Genomic DNA, 25,529 nt, shown 5'->3' on the forward strand with positions numbered 1-25,529 from the left:
AAATGACCTTCTGCCTTCAGCCACTGCCAGCACTTCTCTTGCTAGCAAGTCTCACACCTTTCCTCTTGAGAAATCTGATCCAGTGGAAGGCATCCCTGTCCACAGCAGGGGGGTGGAATCACATGCTCTTTAAGTCTCTTCCAACAGAAGCAATTCTATGGTTCTGTATTTCTAATAAGCTACAAAAAGTATCTCCAGTGTAACAAATATTATAATACACATGGGTAAATAATCACATGAGAGACTAGAGACAATTTTTTATTTTGTATCAAAATTTTACATACGCATTCTAAAAATACGTAATTTAGGCAGAGTATTTTAAAAGAAAAACATACAAGAATTTCAGCACACTGAATAAAATATTTATTCTTCTGTCTAGCAGCTGTTTTTTTTTTCAAATAAAATGCACCATGGCCTAAAGAAGATAGCAGAGGTTTTCTACCTATCATGTGGAAAACATTATTACTGCAGAAAGTTTTATAATTCTCTATAAAGCTTAGTTTAGTTTGGGACAAGCACATACATATATTGGTACAGCACGTTATATGGTGCAATCCATTATTCAAAACATTATCTTCTAAAAGCGAATTTTGAGAGTTAGCTTTAAGATGGACTCAGGAGTTGCATCTCCACTTAAACTTAAGCTTGAATATTCAATCTCTAATGCTACAAGGACTGCCTAAGGGCACCCAAACTCACCATTGACCTCCTTCTTTGCCTCAATGCTGCCAGTGCCGGGAGTGTTTGGGAGATGCTTAAACCAGTGGAGGCATTTCTCAGATATATTACTTTTTCAAAATTACTTTCTTAAATAACTTTTCTTTCCAGTTGGTTCCTGATTTTACTTTGTATCATAGTATAAAGTGTGGGGGTTTGTATCATAATAATTTTTATTTTATACTATACAAAGTCATTAACAAATATCAAATGCAGTACTGCCCTAACTCCTGACTAACCACAGTCTTAAAGTCTCCATTAAAAGGACTGTAAGGTCCTAAAGCCTCAACTAAAAACAGCCACCAACAGCAACTGACAAAGCATCATGATGTATTTTCAGTCATGTTTCTGAATGCTGACTTCTTAGGTTTAAAATATTTTTAAGATAAATACATTTCTACAGAAAATCATCAAAAATTAAAATAAGAATTTTTATAGTAAGAATTCTTCCAAGAATTAAAATGTATCAGATGGTCAATGTCTGCACCTGATACAGGCAGCATTACGAGTATACTGAGGAAAATGGAAAGCTGTTTTAATGTCTGAATAGTAGTATGTATTGACCTGTGAATAAATAATAAATATTTTTACACTGCCTGACTTCTCTGTATAAACCCTGAGGCTACCACTGGCTAAAATGCATAATAGTAAAATATTTTTCTGGGTTGGATATAAAGTATTTGTATTTCCATTAAGCCTATTTTTAAGTTCCTACAAAACATTTACAGAAAGTTAAAACCAGTGTTTTCTTTCTTGTTATCCATATGCAAATCACTGGCAGCAGACTAACTTCTAGCAAAAAACCTGGGAAAGCTTTCAAAGTGTTAAAAGTTCAGGACTACATGCAGCTCAGATAAACATTCACAGAGCTTTTGTATCAGTTTTGCACAAGAAATCATTAGGAGGCAATACAATCCTCACTTTTGGTAATTGAGCTGGTTGCTGGTAGAAGCAAATGCTGTCAGGTGACCAGGCAAGCTGGAGTTCAGCTGTGTGCTCATTGTTATCCATGACTTTAAGATTAAAAAACTTACAGTTTTATTCTTATCTCACATAACCCTAATTTATTATTAACTTTTTTAATAACTATATAATGATAAAAATTACCATTTTCACATAAGTCGCAGCAATGTAACTTTCCTACTCATTTTTTCTTTAATGATTTCAGTTTTCTTCAGAGATCTTGAAATAGATATGTAGTTCTCTGTCTTTCAGATTCCTTTATATGCAAGAGATAGACAAGTATATCTCATCTTTTAAAGAATTTTAGGATCTTCTGAAGTAAAGCTTTAAAAACAATTAAAATCATCATTCTTGCGTAAAACTAACTTCAGAATTTTGAGCCTGCAGCAGCCAGCTGAGTTACAAGCTCTTTTTTTTTGTATGTGTATACCAAAATAAGGAAGGAAATACCCTCTCAAACTCTGCAAAATGTCACCAGAAAAAATATATCTATGACTCTAGCATGGAATTTGAAAACACCAATTCACCTATAAAACTGTACTGAAATATGAAAAACAAATCTTTTAGCTAAGGGAAAATAAAAAGGTTCGGCTCCAGTAATTTGCCTTTCCACCTTCTCACAGGTGCAGTTTCCAGATACATTTGATGTGGTGTCCTGTGGACACCGAGGAAACACTAAGGAATTTTTTCAGACTACATACCAAAATGAAGAGGCAAAATTGAAAGAACAGGAATGATAATGAAGCATTTAATTCCTCGGTAAGATTTTGTTTCTAGAAAAGCACCTATGTTCAGGTAGACACCCTTATGTAAAGGTTGAGTTAATTTTGGCATTAGTATTATGTATACCCATAAGTTAGTAGCATGACATTATTTTGGTCAAGAAAACGCTAAATAGCATCTGCAAAGATCATCCCAGTCATAATGTTCAGGATTTCTCTGTTATATCTCAAAGAATCTGCAGTTAGGTTTGTCTCATATGGTGTGGTGTAGCTTTTGAGTACATGAAGATAAAGTGAGACACTGCTGGGGACAGTCAAGCTCAAAGTCCCACCACAAAAACTGACATCCCTCGCAGGGCTGGCATATCCATGAGGGTCACTTTCTTCATGACCAGGATACCTGGATGGTCAGCTGTTGTGGGGACCCACTTTTCCCAAAAAAAGTCACTTCTGCCAGTGAGTTTTCTCCCACAAAGGCTGTTGACCCCTATCCTTTCTTCCCAGTCCATCAGTACCCTATGGGTATGCTCTGAGCAGATGTAGCTCTCCCTGATTTTACTCCTCATGGGGAAAAATACAACATGACCACACTGGCAAAGGTGTTCTGCAGATTGTTGAAACAGACTTTCTTCTCCTATTTACTGTCAGGAAAAAATTATTTTTAGAGACTTGGGATTCACTAGAAAATACAGTGATGCATAGGCATTCCTCTGGAATTAAAGTATCTACTCACAGGATTGTAAGAGAAATACAGACTTACTTTAAGTAGAAAATTAATAGTAACTTCTTATTAGGCCTACCATTTATTTTACAAACCAACAAATGCAGCAGTAAATTTTTGCATTCTGAAATGTATAAACAGTTTATGACCTGGCTTTTCAGCTTCCCTGCACTGCTACTGTGCTGCTATTATAACTATGATTTACAAAACCAGTCTTTTTTCAACAGAATTGAGTTCAGCAGCCATAAGTAACTATGAAAACCAATAAAATAAACAATACAGAAATTAGAAGAAGGAACAGATGACAGTGTCCTGTACTACATTTAATCCCCAAGGGTATGAAGTCTTTATGCTTGAAATAAAATTTCAAGATACATTTCTCAATGCTTGAAGGAAAAAAATAGAGTGATTTATCAGCAAAACAAGGAATGTCTGTAAGTGCACTACAGCATGGCATGGAGTGTTCCAGAGCAGGTAAGCATCTGGTTTCACTCTTGACATGGTTTTTATATTTTGCATAATCCCCAATCTGACATTTCACAGTCAAGATGCACTTTGTGTGTGTCCAGTCTCCTTACATTACTGTGCAGTGGCATTTCTGAGAGTGGATATAGTTCCTGTAGTCAGCAAGCTGCTTCAGGTACAAATTGGAAGGCCATCGATGCATCTCTACGAAATTGCGCTCCTCGACTAGACAAAGCAGTAGAGAAATTAAATGTAATATGCAGACATACAGCACAAGTGCACACACTGCAAAAAGTCTTTTAAATAGGTTAAAAAACACTAAGGATATAAATACAAGAGACATAAAGAAGAGCACTGCCCATTTTGCATTGAGCTGTGCTATAGCACAGGACATACAAGTTACCACACGATCTCTCCTTACTATTAAGTTAGCAATTAACAGTTTGGTGGGGGTTTTTAAATTAATACAATACTCATTAAAGAGAGCAGAGATATTTCTAAATATGAACATTCTTTATACCTAGATGATAGCTGTATGTGGTGGTCAGCTGGAAGGCTTTTTCCATGCTGCAACACCATAAATCAGGGTATGTTGGTTCCTCCACAAACAGTCAGTGAGGAGCATAATTAGGAATTCAGCAAGATTTTAATCTCTTATAGCCTGTGTGTTTTGTCACTGACAAAATCAGGTAACAAATTTTTTTAGCCACATTATTTAGATGAATCCCCCTTGCCTTTGCAGGAAGATTGATTTTCATCCCCCTACCCCAGTTTCCAGAGTCAGCCTACAGCAGTGGGCTCCTGTCCTTTGAAGGACTCAGACTTTCTAGAGTTACACATAAGGAAGCAAATAGCAGTTTTGGAAAACAAATATCAGTTCCCTGGAGGAAATTGTATTTATTTACTCAAATGGACAATAGCTGTTTGATTTCATGAGTACTGTAACAATCCTTATTCAAGGAAAAGTCTAACACTTAAAGAGGATGCATTTCAAATGACTCATTACCATGATTCAAATGTACAAACTAAACAAAATTATAATGTGAAGGGGTTGACATACTATGTCCAAACTGTTCCAGGCAATTCAGTTATGGATGGGGACCGAAAGACAAGGTGATGCAGTGCTGGCTGGGTCACATGCTGGTCCCAAAATAGGATAGTGAACCATACTACTGGAATAGACTGCACAGCCTAAAGAAACCCTAATCATCTTCTCATGTAAAAGTTACATTGTCCAGAACATCACTCCTGATCTAAGAAGAACAGAAAAACATTTATTGTTTCAGAACTAACAGATAAATTACCTGAAAGTTCCTGAAATTCAGGCTTTTGACTGAAGATGAGGTAGTTAGTGGCAATAAAATGAAGAAGCCAAGTTGACAGGCAATCGGAATTGTGAAACTGTGAGAGGAAAGGAAACACAAACAACATGTAATGTTTCCATGTCTGAAACACAACCATGTCTCACATGTCAAAATATTTCAGATTTCCACTGTCAATATAGAAATTCACTAAAGAAAGTTTTGAATGTGGGAGATAGTAAAGTCACTGATGGAAATATGTGAACAGGTGGAAACTTGAGAACAAACAGGAACAGATATTATTAAGGTCTTAAAAATCTTAGCACCTGAACAACTAATCAGGGTCAACATATATATTCTCATTTGATACACACAACACATACCTTAGCTTTTTTGAGCAAGCTAACAATACTGAGACTTGTGGATGCCAGTTCCCTGCTAGGCATGCTCTGGAGCTGTGTGATAATATAAAGCTCACAAATATGCTGAAGTCTCATTACTTGGTACATCTCTGCACAGATCAACAGAGACATAGCTTGGAGAATACTGGCTGAAAAACAATAAGCATACAGTACATGTATTTTACTTTCCTGACAAGTTAATCAAAGCCACTTTTCACCAAGTCATCTTTTAAATACGTAACAACAAACACAAAGTCAAACTGCTGTGATCATCTTATTTTTCAGTCTTACAATTTTAAGTTAGCTATATCACCTTCTATTTCCAGATAAGCTATTTGATTAAGAAGAAAAGAGTGTTTAGAACATTTTAGCAGGCAGGAGTAAAAAATTGCTGTCAATATCCTGTTTCTTGAAGATGCTGAGTCAAGTATGGCTGATATATGTAAGTTATGATTAATGGGGATTTAGTTTTTTAATTTCTCTTTCATGAAAGTTCTTCTATAATACTTTTACAAGAGAATATAGCAAAAAGGGTAAAGACAAAACAGAGCAACTGTATTTTTTTTAAATATGTTATAGTGGTTGTATATTTGAACTGATGGACAAAGAAATGTTAGGTTGAATGAAAAGAGAAACACACAGAAAACTGAAGAATAAGGTAGAATTATTTCAAAAGAAAACCAAAGCAAAAATATGTATTGTAACATCATTCATTCATTCATTAAGGGAAAATTAGCTGTATTTAGATCATATTTCATACTCAGTATGTAGGCTATCATCTCATAAAAGAAGACAAAGGTTAAGACACACAGAATATTTTAGCCCACTCCTGTTGATATACTTTTTTTCCTAGTTTTACATACAAATATATCCACGTGTATAAATTAGGTATTCTTGAAATTTCACGCTGTTTATATAAAACTTAACTATGTGCATGTTAAAAAATTTACAACTTTGAAATAAAACATAGAACGAATGCTAGAAAGCAATGTTATTGTGATGTAGAAAGAAAATTAGAAATATTGTAATGGATCAGAAATAAAATTTCACCTTTTTTGAGTCTTGCTATGTAAGCATAAAACAAATATATAATTTTACTAGTAATATTTTTCTGCCTACAGCTGGTTTTAATTGAGTAAGATCGATTTCTCTTTATTGCACAATATGAACAAGTTCTCTCTCTTGAAATGCTACACATTAAAATACTGGCATTTTTTAGTGAAAGAAATGCTGCTACATTACATTCTATCAATGTCCTACTGTGGAAAAATAAGCAACAGATATATGTGGTTCTTTAAAATTTTATTACCTGGGCAGCAGGAGTCGGTATAAAGATACTCCAGAAAGGAGAGGAAAGTGTCTTTGGAAACCCCATACACTGGAATCAGGACACTATTTGCTTCTAGATAATTACCATTAAACATAGCTGCCATAACCTCACAGCGAGCCACCAGAACTGCCCTGTGGGCTGGTACAGTTGCACCTGCAGGATGCAAGATAAAAATATACAATGATTTTATATACACGGAAAGGTCTTTATTTTAAAGCTCATCTTAGAAGGTCTTCACTTCACTGAACATGATTTAAATATTTGAAGTTAACTGTAACTCATAACACACTCACTTCACACTGGCCAAGATGATCACATCTGCCTATCAAACAAAATGGAATACCAAATTTATGATGACAATACACTCTCAACATCAGATGAGACAAATAGAGCAACATTTTATCTATCAGAAATGGGTTTTATACCAGCAAAAACTCTTGACACCACTGTACTTGAGATGTCCTGTGCTTGTGCAGGTGGCAGCATGAGTGAGAATAAAATGAAATGAAATTAAATAAAACAAAACTAAATAAAATATAAAATAAAACTGAATAACCAAAAAAGCAAAAATAAACAAAAAGCAAAATAAAAATTAAACCAAAATAAAACAAACAAAATAGAATACATCAGTTCACAGTAACTGAACCTCCAGCCATTTGCATAAATATGCAATCCTATGAATTGTTATGGAAATTATTAATGGCTGGATTTGATGATCTTAGGGTTCTTCGGCCTAAATGATTCTATGATTTTATGAGTAACTTGTGTTCACCAGTAATCCCTTGGTAATGAACGTGTGTACTAGAATAACCACACAAACTAAAAGCAAATTATTCCAGATGAAATTCCATTAATTAAGTATGAATTTAACTGGGTTAAGCATTTTGTCTACATGGATTTCCTGATGGCTGTCTTAGAGGAAAAAAACCACACCTGATGAATTTTTCCAGAAATATATTAATTTTGTATTATTTGCAAGTGAATCCTTTCTCTGCTACAGCATTTGGAAGACCTAGTGAGGCCAACAGCCCTGGGAAGCAGTGGCTACAGGCTCTTAATGGAAGTGCTGACACGCAGAATGCTGCAGAGTCCTGCTGAACTGAGCAGTCCCATCAGTGTGCAAGGAAGTGCCAAACAAGCACCAGTCAGGACAGCAACTAAAACCAAAATGAGTTTTACAGTTGGATGTAAATGTTTTAACCAGAATTATAATAAACAGATTAGCTGATATGCAAGAAAGATATACTGTAAATACGTACGAAGGAGTTGCTGTCCTTATTTCTGCTTTAACCGCAACACTGGCACCTACCTTATTCTTTGAAGTCCTAATTTTTTATTCTATTTCTTTTCCCCGTGCTTCTACTTCCAAAATGTCTAAGCTGTATCCAAAATGTATATATTTGTATATGGAGAGAACACTAGTGAATGGTATTATATATTTGTGGTCATAACATGAGCAATATATGATGCTGCTGTGATGTAAAACACACATGCGGCTCTGTATGTGCATGTGAATGGACACCAATCTACTAATTAGGACGTTCAGTCACATTATGTGTCCTTCCACAAACATAAAGGGCTCCCATTTTCCATGGCTCCCAAGCACTTTTGTAAGCTAGAAAGCTCAAAGCAATGCGGAGTATCCAAGGAATTAGTTGAAAACTTACAAATTTATTTGTCTGATCAAGACTCAAGCCTTCAGTTTCTTAGTAGTTCCTTAATTTTAATACAGTTATTGTGGTTGATGAATTAGAGAAAAAGGTTTGGAAGGTGTATCAAGTATTAGGAAAAACAGTTCACATTTTATTAGCACATAAGCATGCTTTTTAAAATGCTTGTCAACCCATTCAGGTTTTGGTTTTTCCTGTAAAAAATACAGAGTTGTTCTGCTTTCATCAACTTCCCACAAAGCCTCTTTCAGGAGTGGGAGGGACACTGATGTGAATTGTGTCATTGAACGCAACATGAGTATTTTCCTCTCATTTTCAAAGATATTTTTGTGTTTTTTCCCCCCTCCTGGTATATGAAACAGAACATCTAGAAAGAATCTGCTTGTCCTTTTGTGCTTATGCTTGAAGGATTAAATGCTTCCTAATTGAAGTATTGAGATATAAAACTGAAAGTAATCAAACAATTTTCTAATTCTAAAAGACTATTTCTGCATGAAGGATAGGTACAGACAAATTAAGAAAACCATTAAGCATTTAAAAACCTTCTTATTCTTAGAAAAGCATGCAATAGGTTTCTCCCATCATATCTTTCAATTTAAGGATGAATACATTTAATTTCCTCCAGAAATGGCACTGCAGCACGTTGGGCAGCCAAATGTAGTGGGTGTTGATGGCACCAGATCTGCAGGTCATCAGACCCCAGGACATCTACGTACACTGCTGGGGTGCCCATTCTGGGGGGAAGAAGGACAGAGAATAAAGCAAGTCCCTGTTGGCTTCTGGAAGGGTAAGAAATTCACATCCACAGCCAGCACCTGCCTGAGACAGAGAGGGAAGGTGGAGTGAATAACCATCATCTCTGGCATTTCCACTGAGGGTAATAAGCACAGATGTGGAGATCATGGCTCTCCAAGGTGTGATGCAGGGCAGAGCCCTTGAGTATGTTCCAGTGCTTGTGCAGGTGGGAACAGGAGTGAGATAATAAAATAAAATATAAATAAAATATAAAATAAAATATAAATAAAATATAAAATAAAATAAACCAAAATGAAACAGCATTATCCAAAATACAACAAAATATAATAAAACAATATAAAATAAAACAAAGTAAAGCAAGATGAAAATACCCAAAAGAGAAAGAGAAAGAGGAAGAGGAAGAAAGAGAACAGAATCAAATCACTGATGCTGTTGTGCAATGCGTGGTTTAGCCTTGGTGCTGTGGCATTGCTATTCCTGCAGCACAGCCCTCAGTTCGTTAAGCCTCTGAGGGGTGTATGTCAATCAGGAAGGCACAAAGTCTATCAGACAGGCAAAGGCCACCGTACAGCCCAGACAAACTACGCTGATAATGGATACTGCTGTAGAGCATCCACAGGGACAAGCTTTCCCTGCTTTCCACAGTGATAGCAAATTTCCTTATTTGTGATGCCACAGAACATGGCCATCTCCATGTCCCACACTTCTGCAGAGGGAATAAAGGATAAAGGCTGGAGTCACAGTGGTGCCCCCGCCAAGAAGAACTGAGAGACCTTACCTTGTATTTTGAAGATGACATCAGCTAGGACAGGTGTGTTAAAGAACAGCCTGAGAGAAGTATTATACAGCTGTTTTATCTGGTGAGACCTGTAGTCCTTTACAGGGTTTAGCTGAAAAATAAATCGGTAATACAGCACTGTCATGTGTAGTTGCCCACAGAATTAAAAATTACAGGGCATCATTTATATGGTGAAAGTTGTGTGTTTCTTGATATTTCCCTGGCATTGCCTCCACAGAGGCAGATGGAGCTTAAAGGCTGGAATACAGAGTTCTCCTAAAATAATCTGGGCACGCCTGTGTCAAGATCCTTCAAAACCCAGTACTCCCAGTCAATTTTCAGTTTTGATTTTCTTACCTGAAAAATGTAATCTAAAGTTGCCAAAAGGAACAACATAAAAATCACTTTGCTAGATTGTGATAAGTGAAATTCAGACAAGGTTGAATTTATGGTTAAAATCTAAATTTATTATTTTAAAAAATTTTATTAAGAAAAATAACGCTTCATTTTTTTGGCCTTCAAAGAAAAATGTTTAAATGTGAAATAAAAGTACTCTGAAGGCATACAAAAAGAATAAAAGAAACAACAACAGCTCAGGCTTATTATCTCAAAAATTTTCGGTTCTTTCCAGGTCCAAACCTATGTATGTTTTAGTCACAGACATTTAGGACTGGCAAGCCTACAACTAAGCACTCAGAAGCTTAAAACAGCTCAGTAACTTTTTGATCTTTATTTTGTGTTATCTCAAGTGCACCTGAGACAGGTTCCAACTTAAACACACAGAAATACTGTGAGCAAATTCTCTATTGTCATGGGAACATAAAAGTTCCACCAGCAAATGACTGTTAAAACTAGTTCTATATTGCAACTTTTTATTAACTTAATAATGTGATATGAATTACATTTTACTGTGAAGTCATCTACTGAATTAAATATATTGAGTTATAGACAGCTTTCCACATCGCAGCACTTGAAAGAGAAACCACCCTTCCAGATCTACTACAGAAGCCCAACTTTTGGCACATATTCAGGAAAGCAAAGCTTTCCTGGGCAGCCTCTATTACATGGGAATTAGCAACACATAATCATATTGTCAGACAATGTGCAAAGCTGTGAATACGGGTAATCCTTCTAGAATACCCACTTGTGTGATTTTTACTGATTACATTAATTCTGCATGTTGCATCAGCATCTCTGTGTTTCTATGCTCTACGTGCCTGCAAACAACCCCCTGATGACACTGTACGGGCTGTGTAAGTCAAAATTACTTTAAAAAAACCAAAACTGACAAGGAAACCTTTTCTACAAAATAATTTCTCAGGAACTTAAGCAACTAACAGTGACCCAAAGAGTTAGATGTACCTTTCCCGGAGTTTTCAGGATGCATTTAACTTTCTCAAGAACATGTTCAGTTTTTTCTGGATCCTTCAACTTCTTTTTTATATCCTCTTCTAATCGTTCCCACTGGAAAGCACCTGTAACAAGACCAGGGAGAGATGGGTTATAAACCAACAAAGAACAGGCCTCAGGAGGCAGAGAGAAGATGGTATCAATGCCAGACAGATCACGCAGAAACCTTTTATTGTTGCACATAAATCAGCCAAACCTTTGTGTTTAGGAAGAGCAAGATGCATTTCTTGCACAATAAAAATTCCATGGTACTTTGACAATCAAGTAGCAACAGACTACAGCATCTCACTTGCTTTCAAACTCAATTTCTGAATTCCTCCCACCTCAGTCATTACATAATGCAGGTAGAGATTCAGGATAAAAGTAATTCTCAGTGTGTCCATATTTGTGGAAGTTCTTTAGCTCCCATCTGTACCATAGGGATGGTAAGTGCTTAAAACTGATGGGCATCATGCCATGATCCTGAAAAACTGAAAACTCATAAATTTAGCTCTTCCCAGCCTGTGCCTCAAGTTCAAAAGACCTCCTTGCCTCTTAGAGGCACCAAAAAGCACAATGACTTTTGGTCATGTCTCTCAAGCTGAGAGCTGTGACCTAAAGCAGAGCTTTTCCTGCAGCTACACAGTTTCACACATCTTTGGTTGGTATAAAGGAAGGGAAAAAGTAAAATTAATGCACACAAGGCAGAAGACACAAGTTACAAATGATAACAGATGAAGATGTTTACAAAGATGTTCAGTCTGGAGAAAAGGAGGGTCAGAGGGGCCTTTGGCTCTCTACAGTCACCTGATAGGAGATTGCAGCTGGTGGGGATCACTCTCTTCTCCCAGGTAATAACTAACAGGATGAGAGGAAATATGCTCAACTTGCACCAGGGAAAATTTTTTCACCTAAAGGCCTGTCAAACACTGGAACAGGCTGCCCAGGGCAGTAGTGGAGTAACCATCCCAGGAGGGATTTAAGAGATGTGTAGATGTGACATCTGAAGACATGGTTTAGTGATGGGCTTGGCAGTGCTGGACTAGTGGTTGCACTTGATAATCTCATAAATGTGTTCCAACACAAATTATTCTATGATTTCAAGATGCTACACTTACCCCATCACCTGCTGAAATTTCAGGTTTAATCCCCTATTCATGTCTCCAGTAAGAAAGAACAAAAGAAATCCATTCACACTGAAAAACTTCTGCATCTGTTCTTTATGTTTGGCATTGTTTTGCAAAAAACTGAAAGAGATACCTTCAGTGTACAATCTCTAACTGAAGGCTGAAAGATTCTCTCTTGTGTCTTCATAAGCCAGTGCTCATGTCTCACCAACTAAGGCAGAATATTTTTCATATGTCAGGCAAATATCAGTATACAGATATTGACTGAGATTCTTTATAGTTGTAATATTATAGTTATTTGTGGCTTTTTTTCCTTTTTTTAGTATTGCAGATAAAATGGGATTGCATCATTAAAAAGCCTACTAATTTTTTCAACAAATATAAAAAATATATTATGCACAGACAAGTTGAAAAATATTTTACAAAGAACAAACATGTATTTGGTACTTTCAGAAAAAAAAAAGACAACAAAGCAAACTTTCAGCTGAGGATTCCTAAGCAACATCTGAAAAGTTAGAAAAATATCAGTGCTATTTTAACAGACAGCTGGCATTAGGTAGGTGAGGTCACTGTCTGTACTGAATTGGTACCAGAACTCATGAAACATCAGAGGTTCCCAGACTCCAACAAGTTACCACCATTTTCTCTTCATCAGCACCATACCCAGAAGAAAAATTACTTGAGTTTTCTTTGGTAAGCCTGTACTTTTGTCCTTGTGTTTAGAACATGCAACCATTCAAAATATTTTAAAAGCCTGGGATGTGAAACTGTCCCAGATTTTAGATTTTCTTTTAGCAAATCTTTTGAATATTATTGATGTTAGCTTTGTTAGCTTATGAATTAATTTAATTTAGGTTTAATAGATCTGGAATGACAGTAGTTTAATTTTTGGTAAATCTAGGCAATGTGATCTTTTCATATAGACATTGTTCATACAAGGGATAGAAACATGGTGAAACATCATTTTGCAACAGCAAAGACATGTTCCTCAGGGCGATGCACATGCACCTTCATAAGACAACAGCTGCACAGGACGTGAGCGGCCAGACCTGTTCCTGGCAGGTACCTGAATAAATAAAGTGGAGGATGTCTGGTAGGCAAGAGCAGAAGACAGAATCCTTTACCACCACCCTGACGGGTGGGATGCAGGGCACGACCTCATGGGGCTCTGGGGGGAAGGCAGTCCCTGGCTCCACCGCGAAAAGACTCTGTGCCATCTGCAGGATAGAAGTGTCAGGGATGTCGGCAGGGCTCTTCACCTCAAAGAGCAGCATGAAGAGGGGGCTAACAGAGCAGAGGATGATCTTGTGAGCCTCTACCACCGTGCTGAGGTCCTCGGGGTAGAAGGCCACATCAGCACACTGGCAGCAGCAGAGCAGGTTGTGCAGGTCTGCATTGTAGTGAGAGGCTTCACCCTTCAGGATTGGCATTTTTTCTGTGAAAGACAATGAATCAGGCTGTAAAGACTGAAGTAAGTGTTAACCACAGGACAACTGGTGTGGTCGAATGAAGGACAATTTCTGAAGGAAGCATTCATTAAGAAAATTTTCTTACATGCTGTTTGAACATCTTCAGTGAAATACTCTAAAAATGGAAATACTTCGTAGAGTAAAATAAAAAAAGTTAAGAAATACTTAGTTTTAATAGTAAGTGTCCATCCTTTCATGACCCTCTTTAGGCAGTTACATTATAAAGAAACCTTGACTCTGTGTCCCAAACTACAGAGATTGCTCAAGGATCTGAACAAACTGCTAACACATGTAAGAAGAGGCAATTACAAATTTAGAGGCAATTACTTGTCAGTAATTATTTCACTGAATAAATCCATCAGATGCTCAGAAATCACATGCAGGGGCATACATCTCTTCTTTGCTTAATCTGCAGCAAACAAAAACATTGTTTGATGATACTGTAGAATAATAAATTCACAATCTAACAACTTTTTTTTGGAATTTGTCTGTAAAGCTTTTTATGTAAAGCTTGTGCTAATTCATGTTTTCATTATTTCATCAAGTCCACGAGAAAACCACTCCTATTAGTTTTATTAAAATTAACTAGAAGTCCATTGCAATGTTGCATCCTGCCATGCAATTCTCCCTAAATTAATTAAACTGTCGCTAAGACAGGAAGCAACTAGAGCAACATAACCAGTAGAGCTGACAATAGACAGCACACCTCACAGTAACAATTACAAATGTTAATTACACACAGAACATGACACACATAACAAACGACAACAGAGACTAGACATCAGTGAGCACCTGGCTGTTCAAGCTGAGGTGGCTGGACTCGATGGCTCTTCTGAGTCTTTTTCCTTTTCTTCATTTTTTCAGATGACTTCTGATTCAAACTTTGGATCATGAAATATTCCAGCTAAAACCAGAAATAGTTTTGTTGGTTTTGTTGTTTTGTTGTTTGTTTTTTTTTAACCCTAGTTATTTAAAACAACTTAGACATCAAACTAAGAAGTATAAACAGGTTACTGTATGCAGGACTGAAGATACTGACACAATGACCAGTTGTCCAGAAAAGTCCCAATGCTCCTTTACCAGAAGCTACCATGTTTAGGTGGAATTAGCACTACTTAAAAGACTATTTATTCAAATGATGGTGGTTAATTCTTGTGTGTTTCATCCTCCTAGAAATGACAGACACAAAGATATTCCATTTACCAACCCCTTTAGGTGGTAACTGTATCTTGTCAAGCAGAAGTGTAAAACTTATTTCAATATGTTATATGGTTTTCCTAAACCTTCCTACTTAAAACTGGAGCAAACTTGGTACTGCCAATTCAGCTGGGAAGATAGAATTCTAGAATGGTTTGGCTTGAAAGGAACCTTCAAATCCATCCAGTTCCAATTCCCATTGCCATAGGCAGACACCTTCCACTAGACCAGGTTGTTGGTCCAAGTCCCATCCAACCTGGCCTTGCCCACTTCCAGGGGTGGGGCATCCACAGCTTCCCTGAACAACCTGTTCCAGTGCCTCACTATTCTCACAGTGAAGAATTTCTTCCTAATATCTAACCTAAATGTCACATCTGTAGGAATTTGCCCTTGGTGGAAGGGCTTTTTGTGTACCTGCACTTGCTCTCCAAGGCCCTGACATCAGTCGTGCACCTCCCACCTGTGCCATGCTGCTTCCAACCCAGAGGATTCTCACTCACCACTCCTCCAAAGTACTTCTGTATGTAGAAGTCATTAAGAGTGTGCAGTTCCAGGTAAGTGGCTCCTAGTTCCTTTGCAAGCTGAACTCCCTCAGAGGTTGTAACACAGCTCCTCCTGTCTGAAGTGCACAGGGGACAGGTGCAAGGCACTCCTGGGGCAAAAGTGATGAAAAAAAAAGCCATTTTGGTCAAATGATCCAGAATTCTTAGATTCCTAAGTAGTTTTAAAGATACCTTAGTTAGAAAAGAACAAAGATGGAAATGGAAAAATAGTAATCTTATAGCAAGACATCTATAATTACTGAAAAAAAGCAACTTCTTAATAATCAGTTCAAAATACTAGCCTCTCTACAAAGCTCAGTATACATTATGTTAGGATTACTTCATTGGTTTTGTTATGGTGGAAAAGACCAGTCAGACTTCAAGAAGCCAAATTTGGCTGTGGCTCAAAAATGCCCTTTATATGCCCAGGTCTTGTATTAGCCTTCAGGTGTTACCACTCATTAATGTCACCCTTAAACTTGTCTGATTATCATGGCCTGTCCAAGAAGAAGCATATACAGTAATGGAAGCAGAAAATTTTCACTCCAGACCAAACTCTGATGGTTATGTACAAACTGCAGAATATATTCAATTACACATATTTTACATGCATTTTTTAAAAACCAAAATAGGTATTTCTATGATTATGGCAGTTAACTGTTAAAAATCTGTTAGCCACCCTGGCTCAGCTTTGCTTAATGTCAGTAAGAACCTGCCAGCCATGGTTGTTCTTTAAAATGTGCTGTCCACATTGAGTGTCTTCTGCTTAGACCTATAGACAACATCTAATAAAAGAGATTTGGGGGTTTTTAAGTTTGTGGTTTGTTTGTTTGGTTTTTTTTTTTTGGCAGCACCATTTAACACTACAGAGGATTAAGATCTTAGTACTTTGTATGAGCAAACTGCTGTGTTCACAAATACCTCCTAGAAACAAAAGGGTTCTGTGTGTGCACAGCAGTTTGCTCTGACAGGTCCCAGAGCAAACCCAGAGGTCCAGCCTGATGTCTCCCATGGCTGCATTATTTAGGGAGAAAGACAGAAAAATAATAGCTGGAAAAGGAAAAATAAAACCAGTAGCGGAGTCCCTCAGTGTGGTGGTATCCTGTGCTTAAATATGAAGTGTACAAAAAGGTGTGGGGGAGACAAACAATTTAGCCTTCAGAATGGCAGATTTATTACCCCTGTATAAATCAGAGCATAAAGACATTTGGTCATTATCAGTAAATAATAAAGGGAAGAACACAACTATTTAATTGGTATGTAATTATTCAACTGTCCTTTATCACTCACTGAGCTAAAAGATCTATAAGTAGACCATGGCAAACCTGAACATTCCATCCACGGAAGATATACTTCATATATCTAAATATTTCTATGTAAGTTGTAAAATAACTGTCTGCATCTACATCCATCATAAGCCTTACACATTAAAAAGAGGGATGCTCAGAAACAATTGTTTTCACCAATTTATAAAGTAAAAGGCAAGTCAGGGTCATGTTTTGCATTCATTGCTTTAGTGGAAAAAGTAGATTAAAAATTAGACCCCATGACTAAAAAGTCCATATGAAAGTCAGTAAAAGCACAATGAGAAACACTTGGAAATACAGAATAAAGTTTGTAAGTTTGTTGTATGGGCATCTGTACTCCTTCTGAACTTTAATTGCCTGATATAGATAGGAGTTCCTAACATCCACACAAAAGGTGAGTATGTTCTCATTACCCTCACATTGTCCTTGTCAGCTGTTGGATGCTTGTAAGTCCACTCTGTCATTACACAGATGTTAAGACTCTGATTTCCACATTGATTAAACAGCCACAACAACACCAACTCTAAGTATTCTGTGTAAAATCAATTTCTGCTGCTCTCACAGCAGACTGGACAGGGCATAGTGTGAACAGAAAGTTATACCATAGCTATACCATATCTGCACCATAATTACTCTGTCAAAACAGATAACTCTGTTGATGCAGCAGCATGTGACACTTTGTGCTGCCAAAAAGGCTGGTGTGCCCATTCATCTGATGACATCCCAGAGAATTTCAAGGTTTTTCCCACCCACTCTCCAGTGTTTGCAAATTGGTGGATACAATTTTAATCTCATACACTGGAGATACTTTATACCTGAGAGAAGACCGGAGAGAACTCTTAACTGTAGTGTTCATCTCATGCCTAAATGTATGTTTCCTGATACAAAGTACTAGATTTAATCCCCATGTGTGATGGCTCCGCAAGAAGTGTCATTGCAGAGGTCAGAGAAGGATAAATTGCCTTTCATCACTGGGGTTAATTAAGCACAATGTTCTTGACAATACATCCGTCTACAGAGCCATAATACATGTGCATATTACTCTCATCCTGACAGACTAATTGTTTCTGTTAGCAACTTGGAAAAACAACCAGCTTCCACTCAAATTACACCACACCAAACTTCCAAATGAGATTTTAACTGTTGTTACAGGGGGTTGGATACATACCGTTTTTTCTTGCACCAATAGCAGAAATTATTACTGGAACCGAGCAGTGGTTTAATGCTTTTTTTACCATTGGGACATAACTGTCCTTTAGTTCTTGAAAGGAAATCTTATCATTGACAGAGTATTTAATCACAATAACATCAGCTCCTCCAATGAGTCTGCAAGAGGTGTACCAGTCACTGTCAAATATGCCCTAAAAAGAAAATACACTGATCAAGGATTTACTGTCTATAAAGAAAAAGGTAAAATATTCAATGTTCTTAATGCAAAACTTTTCAGAAGTATTTCTCACTGATAAGCTCTTATTTGAAGATGTGCAACAAAGAGCAGAACTCATGCTTTGCAATTTCCTTGTTTGGAGAACAAGTTATAATACACAACAAATGTCTCCTATGAATTCAGGAATTCTTCAAGAAGAAATAAAAATTGGATTTTTCTAGGAATATTCTTTGCAGGCAAAAACTTTACATCTAATCACTTTATAATTGTTTCATTTAGGAAATAAACACAGTTTCAATGGTAGAGGTTTTCAGCAATTTATACAAAAGCATTATTAATCACACCATTTTAGGGGAAGGGTTACACGGAACTGTACTATGTACCTGTGAGCTGTTAAATAAAAAATTAATAAATTCAGTGTGACTTTTATCTACTTCACAAGAGATTCCATGTCGCTTCAACAAGTGTTAATGTCTTCAGGACAAGGACTTCAATCACATACCTAAACTTTATTCTTTGACTTCACATGCATTTTTTGTTGTTCCATGCTGTAAGACTTACACTTTCAAATTGTTTAATACCCTGTTAATTTACAACAGTACTGTATCCATAGGCAATACACAGTTATTACTTGTGTATTTGTCATGGAACTATAATTTCACAATTTCTGCTTTATCTGAAGGTAGTTCAAAAATACCAGGGAAAGCCTTGGGTTACATATAAAATCAATTGAAAACTCTTGACAGAAATCTGGAACAAGTCCAGACAACTGAAAAACAACTAAAAAAACCCTAAAATACTGGCACCTCTTGGAACAGAGAGACCTCATTTTGTCCTTTCAATGCTGAGAAGAGGCTTATGAGAATATGTGGACAAACTTTTTAGAAGGGCCTGTTGTGATAGGACAAGGGGCAATGGTTTTAAAGTAAAAGAGGGTTGATTTACATTGGCCATAAGGATGACATCTTTTCCTTTGAGGGTGGTGAGGCCCTGGCACAGGTTGCCCTGAGAAGCTGTGGCTGCCCCATCCCTGGAAGTGTTCAAGGTCATGTTGGACAAACCTCTGAGCAACCTGGCCTGTTGGAAGGTGTTCTGCCCATGGCAGGGGGTGTTGGAATGAGTTGATCTCTAAGGTTCCTTCCAACCCAAACTATGCTCTGATTCTGTGATTCTAACAGCCCTGAATAGCATGAAACAAAACCAGAAGAAGTCAGGATATTGAGGGAAAAAAAAGTGAAATTAGCAATGATGAAATAAAGATGAGGTTGAAAAGAGGAATAAAAGAGCACAGAAGAAGTTATAAAAGAGCAGGACTCACAGTTTGGGTTGGGGAGGATCAATGTGAATTTTGAAGAACAAATCACAGAAATAAGAGCATTAATGGGAGTCAAATACATAAAAGATTAGTAATATCAAGAAGTGACATGGCTTGCATTGTCAATAAAACTATTTTGGATCACTTCAAAAGGGTCATTGTTTGAAATCTGGTGAGGTAGCGGCAATGCTCCTAAGTACAAGAAGTAACATGACCTTGATGGAAATCAAAGTCAGCAAATATTTGCCTACACTGTCAGTGCACATCATTTCCAATTCAGGTCTTGCCCTTACAAAGAACTAAGTCAGGAAATAAAATAATAATAGGCATTCAATTGATTTCTTTAACAGATGTTCTTGTTCTGCAACAAGTAAACCACAATTAGCAATTTATCAATAATAACCCTTACATGATTAATCATGTTGATAAGAGAGCATTTTAGGTGCAATGCTCTTCGTACTTGTATTTTTGAGACAACTTAGTTAGATTATTATAATCCCAGGCTAAGGAAAGTCTCATTTGCATTTAACAAAATCGTTTAGGCTCTGTTAAGTATATAACATTTACAGAAAAATGCCTCTTTAGCACATCTAGCAGTAAAAGTACCAGCTATGGTGCTTCATGACAGCCAGCTAGATAAGCATTTGCAGAACCTGATCACGCAGGCAGGAGAAAAATGAGAATTTTCAAGAGGCAGCTTTAATACATTTTAGCTAATGAAGATCTCAACAGAGAATTTTTAATAGGGTTGGATACATTTAACACAACCAAGGGTTAAGGGAAAATACAGTACAAAGGCAAAAATAGCAGAATATTTAGCTGTTCTGTGTTGGGAGACAGAAAGTGTGCCTGTTCCTTTGCAATTTTCTTCTAGCTGTCTTCAAGTTCAGCCCAGGTTTGCAACTGCCCATCTCAACAAGCTTAGAGACAACCAGCAGTATGATAAGCAAGGTGTAGAGCACAAATACACAATAACTCTGCCATAACTTTAAACATGTATAGCAACAAACATTTTGGAAACTTCTCACAGAATTTAATATGTACTTTTTTACATGTAGTGGTGTGTTTGTATATCATTTGGGTCTCCCCCCAGTTTACAATGGAGGTAAATCTCATGTCACAAAGGAAAGATTTTGGGAAGATGTCTAAGGTTTTGTTCAATATTAACACAGCCATGCCCATGTGAAAAAACAAGTCTGACTCTTGTGCTTATCATCAGCATAAACCTCATCTTGACCTACATCAGAGCACAAGGGTTTCTGGATACCAAAATACATGAAGCCATGGCTTCATCCTGACACCAGCCCCACCAGCAGCAGAGGACCAGGTAGGTAACCAACACACAGACACCCTGGCACTGCTCTGGCCCCAGCCCTCACCCTGGCTCTCCAAGGAGAGCATTGTCCAGTCAACACTGTCCTGAAAGACTCTCCATGCCCTAAACTCAACCAGAGGCACCTGTTACAATATTCTTAGAATCCCACAATCATTTACCTTGGAAAAGACCCCTAAGATCATTAAGCACAACCAATAACCCAGCACTGCCAAGCCAACCACTAAATCATATCGGTAAGGACCATATCTACACATTTTTTAAATCCCTCCAGGGGACTCCACCAGTGCCCTGGGAAGCTTGTTCAAGTGCTTGACAACCCATGAGGTGAAGAAATTTTCCTGTTATCCAACCTAAACCTCCCCAGATTCAACCTGAGGTTGTTTCATCCCATCCTATTGCTTGTTACTTGTTGATAGGAATCTCAACCAATCACGTTGATGTAGACTTCTGTTTGCATGTCCCTGCTCGTGTGTATAACAGTGGCTTAAGAGGTCAATATAACATAGTGAAAATAATACTAACAGGAAAAAAGTTGTATTCTGGAAAACAAAACAATAAAAAAAATTGCTCCTTGCCTCATATGATTCCCTCATCCTTTTTGTACTGAGCCCAACTTGCTGTATTTCCGTTTTGCACGTATGAGAGAAGGCAAAATCCTTACCAGAAACAGTCATACAGGAGTGCAAATACAACTATTTGTTTAAGTATTAGGAGAAAGAAATCCTACATAAATGTGATGCAGGCTGTCACAGCTTCCCAAGTGTGTGTGGCTGCCTCTTGTGGGAGCTTTGTGGAGATCTGTGCACTGTGCCACAATCATGTGTGTCTGTTAATCATGTCAGAATGGATTTTACCAAATTTTATGAAGTTCTGGTGGGGAGGCACCCTGCTTTCCCAGGGCAAGGGTAAGCCCTGGGTACATCAAGAACTGAAAAGTGCAGAATATGCTAACTTGGCGTTTCAAGACACCCACTGCTACTGTTGTGCAGTTTCTGTACACCCTCACTATCCTGATTTAACATCTCTGAAAGCCCCTCCAGCAACAATGGCTTAATTGCACAAGGCATCACTGAGACAGAGCATCTGGAGCCTCCTTCAATTATCACTTTTAGAGAACTTTTCATGCAAAAATGACAGTGGGAATTTCTTCAGATGATAAGCAACAGTTCAGATTAAGGAATGACCTTAGTTTAAGGCTCCATCTATGAAATTCCTGTAGCAGCTATTCCTCATCATGCTACCTGGTCTTGGCAAAGTCTGTTTCCCAAGTCAGCTATTGACACAAAAGGAAAAAGTTACTGCAGAACTAAGGTTAATATAGGATGACCTTATTAATTAAAATTATAATTCTGTTGCTATTTCTCTTAAGACTTGCTAGGAAAAAGCTTCATTCTTTCCTTGCATGCCTCCATTCTACATGTCCCATAATATACTCTTGCCGTTAGTAGATCATACTTCTCAAGATTTAATGTTGAAAATTAGGCCTTCAGAGATATTGAAAACATAATTTTTCTTCAAAATCACATGATCCCTCAAGACAACAATACTTGTTTTGTTAAAAATGATTTATGAATGCCTTTATGGAACAGCAGTGAAATTCCTCACACAAGTGCCCTTGCAATGCCCACGCTCTTTCTAAAAGCTGCTCGTGAATGTCCCCATGTCCACCCAGCCCAGCCCTAGAACTGAGGCAGCAGCAACAGCAAATACTGTTTGTGGGGATGAGCAGCACTTGGCCACCCCATAGTACTGTTTTCCTGGGATTTCCATTGAACTCCATTGGGAATATTGGAAAGTTCATGCTTCTCTAGGATGCATTTACAGACCCAGTCTCCATCAACAGAAACTTCTTCCCAGTGGTGCCCTCCACACCACATACCAGAGCCTTCTCCATTTTTTCAAGATTTCTCTGCAATTTCTTATCAGGCCAGCAGCAGGACAAATTTTACGGGTGTACTCTCCATAAATTCTAGTCCCCTGAACTTACTCAGATAAGTAATCTGCTGCACAGACGGAGGTATCTGCTTTAGAAATCCCCTGCCTGGGCTGACAGACACATGCATCAGCAGACTTGGAAGTCAGGCAAACTCACCCTGTACCACAGTCTGCTGTACAAAAGGGTCACCCCAGTGCACTGGGGAACTCTACTTGTTAAATTCACATCCAAGCTGGTTTTCCAGGCTGATGTCTGGGGAGGACAAACCGAGCAGCTGGGCACCCCTGAGTTTTGAGCCTCACAGTTATCAGTGTGCTCAGTTGCCAAGTTTATGTCTACAACTAGCTTGCCTTAATCATATGGATTTAATCTAGATGAGATACAAATCTCAGGTAAAATGAAAATCTGCCTTTGTGTTATGCTCAGGCAGTAAGAGGTGGAAATAATGCAAGGCCCACCATACCACCACCTCTGTGCTTTGGTAACATGCAACGAGGATCCTTTTCTATGCAGAATATGACTCAAGGCAAAGTCTATCAACATTTTGAATTGTTCTGTACTGTTTCCCCAAGCTACCAGAGGAACAGCCCCGAAACAACCACTGTGATGTAGCAAACCTCAAGCATCCAGACTACGGAATATAGTCCTGTTGTGCAGGACACTGCTTCATGCATAACAAATAACCTCCTGCAGAGTCCAGTCCAGCTATCTGAGATGCCTTCAAATAAGAGAAAAATGCCAGTTTGTCCTGAACATTCCTAGTAATATATCTCCTGCCTCCTTTAGCTGATAAAAGAAAAAAATCTGAGGCCTCAGAAACGCAGTAACTCAGACAATAACAAGGTAGCTTTTGAAGGGCAAAAATTTTAAGGAGCTGAAGAACCTTGTTTCAAAAAAGGGCAAATAGAAAAAAACACAACATAAAAACACATCAACTGCATCTCCAGATTAGGTCCTTTCTTCCCCCTTCTCCAGATATCCCCGCTTGCCTTCCCACCTCCCTTACCATCCTCCATTCCTCTGAAAACAGCCTTTGAAGTCTTACAGCCTTAATTTATATTCAGGAGATTTAACTCATTGCTGCGCTTCAGTGACTCTAGCAAACTGCACGTGCAGGTCACATGCAGCTTCACAGATTAGAAACAGGTTCCCTCAGTCCATCTGAACTGGTGTCTGTAAATGCAGCAGGAAAAAGAAAGAACAGGACAGCTAAACTAGATTGTTTAGTTTTAAGATTGCTAGCTTCTGATCATGTATTTTGTGGAGCTGTTACGATTCCTGAAGATGGGGGAAAAAGGTTTCCCTTACAGGAGCACAAAAATCACCCAAAGGATAAAATTATGGAGCTGAAACTGATTATTGTTTTAATTTCTAAAAGCTGCTAAGCTGAACATTTTTTAAGGCTACTAAGTAGTCATTAAAAATATTTTAATTTAGATTATCAGTATAATTTCTTACATAATCATTGGTCTGCTCATGCCCACAACTAAGTTATCTCACTTACTAACAACAGTGCTGACAACTTGCAAAAACCTATTTACCATCAGATAAGGGTAATAATGTTAAGATGTGATTATTCCTTGGAAGAGAAGTAAAGTTACTTCCTACACTGTATTTTGCAAAATATCAAATCTTTTAATCTATCATTTGTCACAGCTGGAAAACTTACGGCCTTTTCATTTTTACAGGAAAAAAAAAGTTTTGTTGTTGACAAATATGTGGAGGGATGATTCACCGTCACAAAAAAGGCATTCTTGTTTACTTATGGATTATCTTTAACAACATTTCCACTAAGCAACGTAGTTGACAATACCGCCTTCCTGCAGGGAGGTGGGCAGGGGTTTGTTAATGGGAAACTTTCTGTATCACCTTTGAGATTTTGCAGCATTTGCCTGGTTACATTTTATACACTTTTAATATATCCCATAATTGAAATATGATTAATACATGATTAAAATCCAACAACAATGACAATGATTAAAATTAGGATATGTTTTCATTTTACAAGAAGAGCTTACAGTGTTAAGTGCAGTTAAAAAGACCGAGACCGATGTCTTACCCAGACAGGACAGTCGTGCACCACCAGTCTGACATTTCCAAACACGCAGGCTTGATACTCTGTGAAAACTGGGTTTCCAACGTGACTGGAAGACAAGCTGCTGTCGATCTGGGAAATGAGAGCACTTCTCCCGAGATAGCTCCAGATCAGGCTGGGCTGCTGGTTGTCCTCAGAAAAACCATCTCTTTCATTCCCAAAAGCTACAATATTAACAGACCTAAAATAAAAATAATAAAGACAAAGTTGTGTTGACAAAGATGAAGGGCAGGGATAAGGGGAAAGAAAATACAATCCCCTTAAATCAAAACTAACATATTAATCCTTCCGAATCCTCTTCCCTCCCTGGATTTTAACACCCTCCTGTAATCAACAGCAAAACACATACATGATCTCAAATCCAACAGCAGGGTGAGAGCAGAGCGGAAAAGAAATCTGGAAAGGCTGCTTGCATTACAAATCCCCAGCGGGCTCGGCTTGTTTGTCAGTGTCCACGCTCAGCCTCGCTGCGGTGACCTCCGGAGCTGCTGCCGCATTCCCGCGGCGGCGGCCAGCCTGGATAGCTCGGTGCTGTCTGTTCCAAGCGAGACTGCAGCTGCACGCCGGGGCTGCAGCAGAAGCAGGATCAGCAATGGCAGCAGGAT

The 25,529-nt window shown here is 37.9% G+C and overlaps 1 protein-coding gene across 1 annotated transcript; it reads right to left on the reverse strand.

Moving 5' to 3' along the window:
• Positions 1–262: 262 nt before the first annotated feature.
• On the reverse strand, positions 263–25,496 carry RHOBTB3 (Rho related BTB domain containing 3). Its single transcript, XM_071580455.1, has 12 exons — positions 25,274–25,496; positions 24,889–25,105; positions 18,024–18,216; positions 15,507–15,658; positions 14,602–14,713; positions 13,407–13,775; positions 11,187–11,299; positions 9,825–9,936; positions 6,600–6,773; positions 5,273–5,439; positions 4,893–4,989; positions 263–3,813 (listed from the first exon to the last, which is right to left on the reverse strand). Coding segments are annotated over exons 1-12 (1,824 nt in total). The 5' UTR covers positions 25,276–25,496; the 3' UTR covers positions 263–3,697.
• Between the last annotated feature and the right edge of the window lie 33 nt (positions 25,497–25,529).

Source organism: Pithys albifrons, chromosome Z (genome assembly GCF_047495875.1).
Source record: "Pithys albifrons albifrons isolate INPA30051 chromosome Z, PitAlb_v1, whole genome shotgun sequence".
NCBI classification, from domain to species: domain Eukaryota; kingdom Metazoa; phylum Chordata; class Aves; order Passeriformes; family Thamnophilidae; genus Pithys; species Pithys albifrons.